The sequence below is a fragment of the Harpia harpyja genome, chromosome 5, assembly GCF_026419915.1.
Source record: "Harpia harpyja isolate bHarHar1 chromosome 5, bHarHar1 primary haplotype, whole genome shotgun sequence".
Lineage (NCBI taxonomy): Eukaryota > Metazoa > Chordata > Aves > Accipitriformes > Accipitridae > Harpia > Harpia harpyja.
Window position 1 is genome coordinate 55791996 of NC_068944.1, and position 14450 is coordinate 55806445.

The window sequence follows — 14450 nt, forward strand, 5'->3', positions numbered from 1 at the left end:
AGATGAGTTGACACCCCCTGTTCTGCCTCCTTGTCACACTGCCTGAGAAGGAGCAGGGATGACCATTGGGAATGTCAGCCCCAGAAATCACCCCCTTCCTACCCCATGTGAAGTACTAGAGCTTAAGTCAGTCCACAGTCAAGCAGGCAAAAACAATTTATGGTAAATTTTGTTTCTAGGGCTTTTTGTGGGCCGCCTTTTCATAAGTTACTGCTAGTAACTTATATCATAGTATTCATAGTAAGTGATGAATAATCTCCATATGCAATTCTTGATTTATATATTGTTCATAATCATTTGAGTGTATACTATCAATTGAAGTTTGTTTTAATGGAACATATATTGGTTTTGCTCTTTAAACCAGAGGACAGAATATGTGACATACCTACAATTTCAGTTTAATTTATATGACTGTTTTCTGATAGTATTTTATTAGCTGAAGTTTTGTGAGCGTTTTGATGAGGACATTCACTGTATTTGCAGCAGGAAATATGAAACATTAAATTCAGACAAATCTGTTTCACTTTTCCTTTTGGTTAATAACTGGCCTTTTCAAAGCATTAATCTATGAGTAAAACTTTCAAAAGCATCCGACTGATTTAAGAACAGATGTCTCCCTTTCAAAAGTGTTTTGAGACCCTTACAGACCTAAGTTCTATTGAGACTGAAATTCGCTCATTTGCTAGTTCATCACAACGTGAGAAAGTTCACCCAAATGCAAGCAATCCAAGTTACTGTGGTTTATGGAGTTACTCCTTGGCATCTACCTATGACAACTGGTCAAATATGTCCATCATATAAAAAGCAAAGTATATAATCTTAAAGTGTGTTAGGTTAAACCATTTACAGTGGTGGCTTATCATAGCATACTGTACTTTTTCCTTTCAATGGATCAGGAGCATGTGCATAGTCAGTTAGTCTGGCAAGACTAACAAGTGGTAACCCACTAACCCAAAGTAACACAAATTGTCCTGCAATTGTGTGAAGATAACCTGTATTTACAACAAAAAATTAATTAATGGAACTTTGTTTAGTTTCTTACCAGAATTTGTGCCCAGGTACTCAGCAGCCTGTCCTTCCCGAAATTTGGATCACTTACAATTGGGCAATAACAGAACCATAAATTTTGATGAAGAGGCAAATGACACATTTGTTGCTTCTTGCTGAAATTTTCCAGACTGCATTAGTTCTAGGATCCCTTCAGCTTATAGTACCATTAAGCATTTTTACTGTAGCATGCCAGCTGGACTTCAGAGTTACTAGGTCTGGACCCACTCTAAAACACTGTTTTGTGAGACTTTTTCAAATGTTTTTCTTCATTATGAATTTTTACAAAATAAAATTTCTCCATAAATTAAACATTTCTCTGCCTGGCTCTATCACTTAAGATGAGACTTGTCTGTGATTAACGGAGAGGTAGGAAGTCCCAGAGGCAATTCAGCATACCTGTCCAGGACCCCATCCTAGCCGGTGACCTGTTCTCTGGCAATTCCTACTATTTCCCCAGTTAGAGAAGAAGTCTAGACCAGGGGTCTCCACAGTGGGGTGTGTGCACCCCAGGGAGGTATGCGAGATGATTCATTGAGGGGCAGAAAGAAAATATTAGAACTTCAGTAGCACACATATATAATTCAGAAAAAAATAAATATACGTATATTGAGGGTGCGTGCTCAAAAATTTTTTACTGATGGGGTGCACAATCAAAAAGTTTGGAGACCATTGATCTAGACAACTAACTCAGAAGTCACTTGACCATAGGCACCCACAGCATAAGAATCTCCATCTGAACTCATTACCTACAGTCTTTTTGTAGTCAGTGAGCAGAAATAGCCATCTTTAGGAATGATCCATCCAAACTAGTTTTAGATGTTACCTTCAGAATTAGAAGAATTGTGTCCAGAAGTGTGTATTTCTCTCTCTGACTACAAAGGGAACCTATGATGAGAAGCAGAAGTGATGACACTGAGTCTTGGCTGGGGGAATCCTGTGCTAGATGTCCATCTGTGGACACTTTTGAAAAAGCTGACCAATATCCAATCTAAAACAATAGCAGTGCTTGACTAGAAGCAGTAGGCAATATGCAAAGCATCAGCTCATGGGAACCCAGGTTAAAGGAAGGAAGCAACAATTTGCTAGCAGTTACTTAAAAACTGTTTCCCTAAAACAGGATAGAGGTTAGTGTGGGGCTTGGGGGAAAAAAAAAAGGTGGCAAACTCACATTTACTTCTGCTAGAACTTCTGTTTAGACCTTCGTTTTTAAACAAATGGGCTAACTTTTTCAAAAACCCTGCATAAACTGTATCTGCTACAAGCTGGTATTTTATTCTGTTCAGAGCAGTGCAAAGACAAAACTGCAGTTGCTCTCATACTGTGAGAATAGTGTGGCTGTCTTCTATTTGTACACTTTTATAACATTCAGCTTTAATTTTTAAAATGTACTAAATTGAATCTGTACTAAAAAAGATAAATTTTTACTCATTGTAGACTAATTGCTCTGCTCAGGCATTTTCCACTAATCAAAGCAGAAACTGAAAGCAGAACTGTAATACAAACATGTTGAGATAAGATAATTTTTACCCCAAAAATCTTAAGACAATTCAGCTGTCTGAAAAATGTGCATGTGTATTTCATAAATATACAAACACATTTTTAAAAAATACTAAAAAAATGGGAACATCTAGGTAGCCAAGATCCCCAACAAAGATTTCTTCTGAACTTAGAAATGGGTGAAATAATAATGAAGAAACATACCCAGCAGAATGCTCATTAAGAAAATCCCAGAACTGTTCTAACTTCTCTTTGTCATGGATCAGGTCGGATAGATTAGTACCTGCCAATTCTTTGGGAACTTGACGCAAGTGCTGATCTTCTTTGAGAGCATCAAGGCAGGATGGCAGACCAGCGTCAGCAACAGTACTCTGAGGAAGAAATTATTTCACTTGCATAACTGCTTTTTTCATCTCTATATTTTACTCAGTCTAATAAACCTTGTGTTAGATAACTGCTGTCTCTGTAAAACAGCTTTGAGATTGCTGAGAAAATAGAGTTAAGGCTCCAGCTCTTAATCAGCTTTAGTTTTACATTTGTTTTAAACATACCAGTGTGTGCAGGTTCCATAATCAAATAAACCAATATATACCTGTAATTTACTTGAAACTGAGGTATTTACTCAAGATTAAGGTCCCAAAATACATTCCACAGACTTTAGTGGAAACTGTCTCATTGACTCCAATCATACAGTGGTCTGATGTTGATGTAACTGACAGAAGACCTGTATTTGTAATTAACACAATGGCTGTCAATCATTCCCCAAAATGTATGGTAGAAATCGTACTACTTGCTTCTCCAAACTGGCATGTAGTCAGTGTTACATTGCTGATACTCAAAGTGTTAACCCTCTCTGATAGAAAAAGAGTTTGTTTTTGTTAGTAGGTACTTGTCTTACCTCATCCTTCTTGGAACCACTCTCTTGATGCAAAGCCTGGAGCTTTCTAAAGTACATGGAGTCCAGCTGTCGAGTTTCTTCCACCAACTCCACCTAATAAAAATAATATCTTATGTCATCCCTACAGTCCACATTATAGAAAGATGGAGAACTGGACAGGCACCTTGCCAGTGACAGTGGATAGAAAAGAATACGTTTGCCAGTAATGAGACTGATGTTTAGAAGACATGAGAAGTCACATCCTTGTGAAAAACAATTTAACTAAAAGCTCTGGTAGAATAAAGTTTTCAGATCTGTGTAGGATCACATGTAGATTTCTACAGAACACCACTAAATAACCTAACTGTATCTTTAAGAAAAGAATTTTGTATTTAAAAAATTGCTAAATTATATTGTGTATATAGTGTATATATTATATTGTGTATATTGTGTCAGACTTACCTGATTGCCTACACCAGCAAATTGTATGTCAAAGTGCCACTGAGAAGCAGAAAAACAGATCTTAAAACTATGACTCTCAGTGGGAAATATCAAAAGATAGAGTGCCACAGATTTCCAGAAATGGAAATTTAAGACAAGAAAGATGCTATAATACCTAAACAATGAAGGTGAAAGCTGTCAGACTTTCAGTCTTGTCCCCTTCATTAGTTTTATACCAGGTAATGCCTTAAAATAATAAATTGTGCATGATTAGAACTCATGAAGTATTGGCATTTTTTAACTTAATTAGAAGCCTTATGTATATAACTAGAACGGTTCTCAATGTTATGGGCAAACAATCGGTAACAGCATAAGGAATAGTTTGGTGACCCTCTCGACTGACTAAACCATTCAAATGCAGGTTTTAGGATATTTAGTAAAATTGAGCCAATGCATTATACTGATTAGTATGCCCCTTACAAAGATTAGAAAGCTGTGGTTTTAATATGCAAGAGTTTATGTGCAAGAGAAGAGTTTTTAAATTAATACTCATTACGCTTTTGTCTAAGTGTGAATACCACAATAATCATCGTGTTATCTGAATGCCTTCAGGCTCAGTGTAACTCTATTCCACTGTTATAAAGTGCTTTTGGGGTATTCTTTCCTTTAAAAGAAAATGTAGTTTAAAAGTAAATAGGAAAATAACTCAGAACATTTTTCATAAAGTTTAAACAGAAAGCAGCTAGAGGCAGGATGAGAGTCAACAATAAAAGGGAGCTCTCCTGTTTTCATGTTTCATTTAAAGATAAAAATGTACATACATACTGACCATGTCCCAAATAAACAATTTTGGACTCACCTAATTCTTGATAAAATATCTTGTTTCATTATGGGCCAAATATATCCTGCTGTATGGTAGAACAAAGGGGAAGAGTAGAGCCAGGGACTGAACAAAATACAAAGCAGACCTTGTCTTTGTGCTGGGAAGGAGTGTGCCTGAGCATCAGCCTGTGCCTAGTACAAAGAGACTCTAGTGCCTCCTAGAACAGGTCGTTTTATGTTTGTATATTATAACTCTTCATAAATGCATGTATTGTGCACTCAAAAGGATTTAGTTCTGTTTTTTCATGCTCTGATTAAGATGTTTGTGTTATTAGGGCACTTTTAGAAGTCTGCACGTAACTACACTTGCAAAGCAAAGCATCATCTAAACTGAAAGGGCAATAGATTATCCCTCAGTTAACTCAAGGAGGTATAAACTGACACACATATTAACTTAACTTAAAGCAAAAGTTTATATTTTCAATTCTCACTTTGGAGCAATTCTTCCATCACTAGAAGCAGTGAAAACACTGTCCTGGGAGAGTGCTCAAAAGCAGAGTCCTTTTTGTACAAAAATGATGTATAATAATACTCAGCTGAGTCGATAACTTGACTCAGTGAGGACTGGCAATAGATACTAGACAACTAGTATTGATAATACACATGGAAAATATACATTTACAAAAGACTAAAACTAGTCTGATAGAAAGTAAATAAAATTTCAGATTAATGAAAGCATCAATCAATTACACAGTGTTTTGCAGGTCACAAACAATTATAGCTGAAATAGCTTAGAAAAAATAATTTATCTGAAAGCTTAGAAAAGATGCTGAAATGCAAAGAGAATATTATGCAGATGTCTTTGAATTAGCATACTTCATTTTAGTAAGTTTTTTTCAATGTTCAAACTTTCAAAGTTTCTTAAGGAAATTAAGTTATCACAGGATGAGAGGGAGGTCCCCTTATGAATTAATTGGAAGGTAGAAAATAATAAATAAATAATTAACTTTTATTATGGGGTGGGGTTCCTATTGGAGTCTCACAGGGATCTGCACTGAGGTTGTTTTTTTAAACATTCAGAAATTATCTGGAAAAGGAGGTGAGTGAGGAGACAACAAAGTTTGCAAAACGATTCCACAGAGTAAAATATTAAATTGACTGTGAAGAGCTGCAGGATTTCAGGACACTTTAACGTCTGCGTGATAAAAAGGCAGCTGAATTCAACAACAATAAACATTAAGTCATTCCAGTGAGCTCCAAATTAGGGCTTTCCATTAGTTGTTATTACTTAGTAAAGAGATCTTGGAATCATTGCAGATGGCTATTAGCTTACATTTTGCACATCCACTCAAAGTTCACCAGGAGTCAAAAGGCAATTAGAATCATAGGAACAATTAGGAAAGGAACAAAGAGCAAAACAGAAAACATGATTCTGCCACTGGATAATCCTTAGTGCATCCAGATCTTGAGTACTGCTTGCATCTCATCAAAAGAATATAAAATAACAGATAGAGATGGGGTGATAAGTGTAACAAAGGTATGGAATACCTTCTGTAAGAGGAGAGGTCAAATAGCCTAGGATTCTTGAGTTTCAAAGAGATGTAATTGAAGTGGGATACAACAGAAACATGTAAAAGCATAGAAGCATTGAGAATATGCCAAGATAACAATTGTTCACTGTTCCTCATGGCATACACAACTAGGGCACCGGGTGAAATTCTGAGAGAGGGGTTTGCAAACAAACCAAGATAAGCATTTTTTTTCTCCTATTGCATGATTAAACCATGAAACCCACTGCTATAGTGAGGCTGAAGATATAAAATGACTCAAGACACATTTACATAAACCCATAAGGAAAAACATACCTCATCAAAGACTATTAAACAGAAAAATGTGGATAAGACCTCTGCTTCATGAACCTCCTCAGCTGCAAAGTGCTGAAGAAGCTGGCAATACTGCTGTAAAAATGGCGATGCTTCGTCTAAGGTCATAGTGGAGAAATGCAATTCCTTGATTGCCCATTGTAAGTTTCTCCTTCCATATCCAAGAGAGAGATGTTAAAGACTTGGAATTAGAAGTCTGACATACAGGTGGTAACTTGCAGGTAAGTTTACAAAGAGCAGAGCGCCACAGCATCCACCACTTCCTCTACCATTTCTTGTTCTTATTTGTCAAAAGCAGAGTCAGGATTGCAGCCATCTCCTCTGACCTCCATGAGCCTGCTCAATTCAAGCCTTCAGAGGCTTTCTGGGATTAGAACTGACTACACAACTGAGCCACCTACTTCAGGAAGCCAGCAGGGCAGCTATCTAAAAAGTGTTCGGGGAAAATACAGCTGGATCACCATATCACATTTCCACTTACGCTAAGCAGTAGCTGCACTTTAATTCTAAACACCAAGAAATACTTGATACAATTAACATGGACCTAGCATCACTGTACTGACACTTGTCCTGGTTTTGGCTGAGGTAGAGTTAATTGTCTTCCTAGTAGCTGGTATAGTATTATGTCTTGGATTCAGTATGAGAAGAATGTTGATAACACAATGATGTTTTCAGTTGTTGCTAAGTAGTGTTTAGTCTAAAGTCAAGAATTTGCCAGCTTCTCGTGCCCAGCCAGCAAGAAGGCTGGAGGGGCACAAGAAGTTGGGAGGGGACACAGCCAGGGCAGCTGACCCAAATTGGCCAAAGGGATATTCCATACCATGTGATGTCATGCCCAGTATATAAACTGGGGGAAGTGGGGCTGGGAGGAATCGCCACTTGGGTACTAACTGGGTGTCGGTTGGCAGGTGGTGAGCACTTACATTGTGCATCACTTGTATATTCCAGTCCTTTTATTATTATTATTGTCATTTTAATATTGTTGTTATTATCATTATTAGTTTCTTCCTTTCTGTTCTATTAAACTGTTCTTATCTTTACCCACAAGTTTTACTTTTTTTTTCCGATTCTGTCCCTCATGCCACTGGGTGGGGGGGAGTGAGCAAGCAGCTGTGTGGTGCTTAGTTGCTGGCTGGGGTTAAACCACGACACACTCTAGAAACACAGCTTATTTTGTGCTTATCATGAAAAACATAGAAGGCTTGTGGGCAATCCATCATAAGAAAACTACTTTTGATCAATGATAAGATTGCAGCAACATGACACTTCCTGAGTCCAAAGAGAAATTTTGCCATAGCAAGATCCATTCCTCCCTAATTCTCAGACCAAGGGGTCTATGAAGCCTGCACCTTCCTTTCAGATGGGAAGCCTGCTCTCCACAGGAAGCTCAGCCTACTCCACGCATCAGCATAGAAAGGAGTAGGGAAGCAAAACATCCTGTAATAGTTCTCCCTTCCTGACTATAAATGTAACAGGGTTGCATATGAAGGCTCCTGTGAATTTCTTCCCCAGCATAAGAATCTTTCATGGTGTCATTGAGATCAGTTACCTTTCCATAAGCATATTTGTCTGCTTCCACCATCTTCATCCACGGTTCTAGCAGAACAGTGAGGATATATTCTTCTGCTATGTCAAAAAGATCCTCAAAAGCTGGGTCAATTTTCTGATAAATCACGTTTTTCTTACTCTGATGAAGTCCAATGTCCATATTGGCAGATGGGGCAATGTAAGTTGCATAAAGGAACTACAATAAAACAGAAGAAAACCATTTCTTAGCCATCATCCCTTCCAATGGTCACAGTCCATTGAAGGAGAGAATTAATGCATATTTGTCCCCCACTTCCCTGCTGTATATTCTGAACATATATCTAATTACACCTGCCTTGTTTTTACCAATATTACTGTTTTGTCCAAAATTCAGTTATTGCCATAACTCACCTCTCTGCCATTTTTACTCCTACTTGTTAAAATGGTTAGATCACAAAATGATGCTTAATGTGATTTTTGCTTGGAGATATTTGGCTGATTCTTAGTTGGGTTCAGATAACCACAATCATTACACCAACTGCATTCTTCATGAAGTCACATTGTTGTTTTGCAGAATATGTGCTGGGCCAATTTGTGAAGGAGTCTTACTTCTTCTGAATAGATGGGAATTTGTAAAATTAAGGTTAAAATTAATGAAAAATTATAAAATTTCATTCTGTGTGGAGATTCTCTTGCACAGTTCTTTGACATTGGTGAGACTCCATCATGGTACAGGATCTGTAACAGAAGATACCACTGCACAACTGAGGTCTAAATCCTTACCAAAGCAAGGTTTACAACATGCTTTTTTGCAAAGCATACAGAGTTTGCTATTCAACATGTACAAACAGAAGAAAGCTGAACCTGGAGAATGTTTCCTTCTCAACTAGCAGCTCATTCTTGAAGCATAGAGTAATTTTTTTATTTATTTCAAATGATTTTTTTTTTTCCAAATAGTCCCCTAAGTCAAATTCTTGGTTTTTAAAGGTTTCATAAGTTGCTATGAAAAAGAACATTGAAAACTCAGAGAAAAACACTTTCTTCCAGGAATATCTTGGAAGAAGATATTCCAGAATATCTTCCTAATACATCATGATTCTGACTGCAGCTAGGAACTCAAGAGAAAAAAGATGCTGCCATAACAAATTTCATATACTTATAAATGTTTTCTCTTCTTCATATTGTCAAAGTCTAACTAATTTTCAAACATATGGTCAGGGGGTCAGATTAGTAGCATAAATCAGAATTTCTCTCTAGGATGGCACTGAGGAGCCCATCTTCACTATTTATTATCACACAGTTTTGACAATGAAGAATGCAGGTTTCTGATAATTCTCATTTTCCTTATGTTGCTAGAATCCAGCTGTAACTAGCAGATGTACAAAGCAGTAGAAAAGGAAATAATACATTTACTCAGTGTTCAAGCAGTAATAAAACACTGTTGTGTTTAGATTTCAGGCACAGTGGGAGAATGTTTGAATACATTAAATAATTATGTTTCTGTTTGTTTTAAATGAAATTCTGATTTATTAGACTCTTTCTTTTAAACAGCAACAGTGCCAGGCTACATCCCCATTATTTTGGACCTTAACAATTTGAAACAGACCCTTTAGACTCTCCTGATATCAGGTCACTGAGGAATACAAGGCTACGATGGCTGACATCCATCCCACAGTTAGAACTTGTTATGATTACTATATTTACTGTCTATGCAGGATTCCACCCCCTTTCTACATAGATCTAATCCCTGAAAACAAAGATGGTTTGTGGCTATTGTGGCCCATGTTATCAGTGCAATAAAGACCTGCAGGTGTAAGGGTAAGGTCAAAGAATGAGGACATCCACAGGAAGAGTCCTAGCTGAAGAACAAGACCATATTTATCCTAAATTATGCCCTTCTAGCAAATCCCCAAATAAATTTAAATTTAACAGAGACAGCATTAATTAGATTCATAGTGATTTCAAAAGTTGGAAGTTATTTTGAAGAACCCTAACACTAGTAAAGTTTCAGTTACATCATGTTCTAGTCTGATCCAAAACATTTAACTTATAAAATAGCCAAATTAGAAGGGACCAGTCCAATGATATAAAGACGTGGTATCTTTAAAAATAGAATTTTTAAAGAGAGGTTAACCATTTTATTCGTCATTAGGGCTACATTGCTCCACCTTTTATGACTCATAAAACTACACAAGGGATCTGTAAATTTGTGAAAAGGGTCCAAAATAGGTCCTCAATATTTTAACACACATTTAACCTGGTTCCTCAAATGGCTGATCATTTTTAGCATAGTGTTAAGAATAAAATCAAAACAAACACTCCACAAGTTTCTTGGGCGGAACTCTTCTTTCCCCCATGATTTTGTATGAAATGGCTTAACTTGAGTATATTTGCCGCTCTTCTTTAGAGCTGACAAAAAGCATCAGCCTACAGAGTCAGGAATTGCCCAGACTAAGGAACCTTTGGCCAAAAACTATTGACAATCTGCTCACATAAACACTGTCGTAATGTATTGCCATATTAGGGACAGCCTTTGCAGGCTGCTCTACCTGCAGTACTGCCCCCAGTCCTGTATAATTTCACATGCAAAACTGGAGCATAGTAAAGACAGACATTTTTTTCCAGAAACAATAATTAGGGTTGGAAATACATGTGAAGCAGAAATTTAGACGTGGTTAAGCTAGCTGTAGAACTACACTTTTCCAAACCCAAAGGGCCAGACCCTTAGTGCTGTAATCAGGATGGCCTCTTCACTTTTGAAGGATGCAGATTTACAGTGCCTGAGGATTTGGCATGATGCCATCTTTCTGCTTAAATTCTTCTAAGAATCCACTGCTATGGGATTTGACTCACCAAGTGAAAGTGACAAAGTGAATGCACGCACTTGCAGATAAAGGAGAAATGAGAAGGAGCTTTCATCCCTGTGTCCCTTGCTGAGGGTCCAGGCGCATCTGTAGATCTGTACTGATTTGAATGCAAGGACTGCAAGAAAACCAACTGCAAAGAGTTCTAGACATGCCAAAAAAGAGGCAAAGTGTCTGTGTTCACAGCCTTCAACACTGGGCAAGGAAGTTAGCAAGATATAGGGGAAAAATACATTGTATCCTTTAAAAAGGAATATTCATAGCCTTTTTTGACTCCCATGTCATGGAAGTCCTGTGGTTTTCTGAATCTCAGTGGAATAGTGAAAATGTTGTATTAGCCAATCTCCTAAAGGATCAACAGGAAAAAAATTACATTAAATGAACTTAGAGGTTATCAAATTCATACAAAAATCTTAAGCATGTGACATCATACTTCATTTATTCAATGCTTTATTCCTTTTGTAAAACACAAAGAATTTTCCTACCTGCCAGCTATATATTTCCTATAAATGTATTAGAACAAGTGATGGATTGAATGCAAAACCCTATCTGGAAATTTGGTCAGAGTTTGCATCTTGAAATTACTTATAATTGAACAAATCTGAACATATAAAATGCTTAGGAAATTCAGGTTAAGGCTTTGGCCTCATTTATGGCTTCCAAATCAGGGATTGTTCAGGCCTTGGGTTTTGGTGTGAATTCATCCCCAGATGAGGCGGCTTTGGTAAGCAATCTCAGAATAACTAGAGTGAAGCAACAAACACGGAAAAGATGTAAGTCCAAGTGCTTTGTATTGCTGCCCAAAGGCGTGGATATTGCTCTGATCTAAACGAGGGGCTTGTGCAGCTGCTTGACAGAGTCATATGATGGAAGAATACAATGCACTGGTTGGTCTTAAATGGAAAGGCTAAACTGCCTTAACCCCCATCATCACTTTCCACTAACATAAATCTTGTGTCTGACCCTAAAAGTTCACAGTAATGATAACTCCCTTTTTCTAAATTGATTCTAGTGTTAAAATATTGTACTTCCCATAACTGTATTAAATTTTGTAACTCTCAATAACTATTTTTTTTTATCCAAAACTACAATATGTGTTCCTTTATTGCTTTTCTTTCCCAATTTATTTTACACTCCTGTGCTTATGTTTATAGTGAATAACCATATATGTTCCTGGATGATTACCAGTACTCATCGTTTTACTTACCCATCAGATTTCATTCTCACTGTAGTTTCTTTCTCTGGATGAATGAATATACACCTTAGAATGCATTTTCTTACTCTATCATAAAGCTGAGATAAAAATGCCTAACAAATTAAACAATGAGTAGCAGATACACAGCAATCCAGGTTTGCTCTTGTTTCTAACAGGAAGCAGGGAGAACACATACAGAATACTCTGGATGTCTCTTTCTGTAATAAATAGTAAAATATATATGATGATGTGTTGTGTGAATCTGATCCATGTTCTCTTAGGAGTATTTGGAATTACTATCTTATTGTGCCAAAGGTGAGCGCAGAATTTGGGAAGGCACCTCTTCCATAAGCAGACCTTGTAGATTGGATGCAGCTTGACTCTTTACTGCGTTCCAATGAAAACAAGAATAATTTTTGTGCAGCCTTAAAAGGCAAGCTTGAGAATGATACCAAATGTTGCAGCACATGTGTTGATTTGTTATGTTACATTTCAGCTGTTAGTTATGCTAATGGAACAGTTTCACATATTTCGTTTTGATGTATTTACTTTAATGGTTATGTGTATGTAGCTCTCTGCAATTGCCTGGTAACACTGATTGTACGATGTTCTGCTGTCACCACCAGGCCAGCACTGGAAACAAGATAAGAAAAGTAAAAAAAGACCTGAGCCTTATTTTTCAGCTATGCAACCACTGCAGGAAGAGTGTAAGCTGGTATGAAATGAAAGCAAACTGAAAATCATCATGGACCATAATTAAGATTTAGCCTGCAACAAAACATATAGGAAAGTGAAGACACAGTCTAGATATGGTTAATTTGCATGCCTGTTGTGAGTGGGGTCCCTAGTCACACATCGGCCTGGGCAGATATGGGAGACAGTCGTTGCCCTTGGCCTCGGGCCATAAGTAGAGCTGGAGGGGAAAACAACTAAATAGGGTAGCAGTTCAAGTTAGCCAGTGTGTGTGGCAGGAGAGAGGGGGGACACTGTGCCTCAGCTTCTGCTTGGAGTTTCTGTACAAATAACACTGATTCAGGTGAGAATTCTGGACAAATATGCAAAATTTTTTCATTTGCCCCAGTAAAACCTCCAAGTAGGAAAAGACGACAAATTCAAGGAAGTCCAGATGCTCAGTAACATAAGCCATACAAAGAGATTATTCTCCACTGCTCTCTACAGATATTTGTTCCAATGACATGTGAAGTAGCTCTATTACAGCGTATATTGAAATATGCAGATAGGATATACTCCTACACAAGGTTTACAGAGGAAAAAAAGACCAGTTTCACAAAGTGATTTTTAAAGTTGCTTGGAGTTCTTCTAATGATATCACACTGCTTCAGCCTCCTTCCCTGGCACTATCAGACTATTCTGCAGTCAGTGACAGCTATCAGCACCCATGGCCTGTGGTGAACCCGTTGACTTTTGTTTTATTCCCTGACTTAAAGTGCATGCTCAATAAAGAATGCTCATTTATAGGAAATATCAGTTCCGTTTGACAGTAAGTGAGGGTCTAAACATCAAATGGGGGACATGATGACTGTGAAAAGAGCATAATGATGCCCTGACAGTCAGAAAAAGAAAAACAGGACTGACAAGATCCATTTTCATGACTAAGGTCATTTTCTAAGGTCTGGACTGTGAGACCTGAAATTCTAACCCACGGGAGATGGAAGGAAAGCTACAGCACAATTATATGATTTATAAAATATATTATCTTTGATGTTAACACTAAGCAGACAGTTTCCAAATACGACACAGAGTAGCAAAGGGGAGATTAGGTAAACTGAGTATAATAGATAAAACTGGGAACAGGCAGGAGAGTCTAGAAATCAAACTATGCATGTTTAACATTTAAATCAAGAAATTCCATGGAAAAAATCCAAAGAGCTTCTTTTATTGTCCACAGCCCAGATTTACTTTGGTGTGGGTTGCCAAGATTTGGAAACTTTTCTACTTTCTATCTTCTTTTCAGTCTTTACACTGAATAAATGTATTTGTGAAGGGAATGAACAAATGTATTTGCAAAGGGAAAACACATTATTTACGACTTACTTGAGCTTGCTTGCATATTTTAAAAGGATGAAGAGTTTCTTGGTAGAAAAGCTGATGATAAGCCTGTAGGTCAAACCAAAAGTACGCACTGTTCTTCCACAACTAGAGATGAAAAATATTATAAGTTATTGCTACCCAAATATCACAGCTTCATAAAAGGTTGATTTTCCAATGCAAGTAATTATTTAGCTCCTTGGGGTCATCATAAATCAAGCCCAATTTAAAATGGATTTAATCTT

At 37.3% G+C, this 14450-nt stretch overlaps 1 protein-coding gene across 1 annotated transcript in view; it reads right to left on the minus strand.

Annotated features, from left to right (window-relative positions):
- RGS22 (regulator of G protein signaling 22) overlaps window positions 1-14450 on the minus strand; it is a 63486-nt gene that overhangs the window by 18947 nt on the left and 30089 nt on the right. The window contains exons 15-18 of the mRNA XM_052787606.1: window positions 14212-14313; window positions 8120-8314; window positions 3446-3538; window positions 2752-2918 (exon numbers count right to left, since the gene is read on the minus strand). Of these exons, the coding sequence (XP_052643566.1) occupies window positions 2752-2918; window positions 3446-3538; window positions 8120-8314; window positions 14212-14313 (557 nt within the window). The remainder of the gene's footprint in view (window positions 1-2751; window positions 2919-3445; window positions 3539-8119; window positions 8315-14211; window positions 14314-14450) is intronic.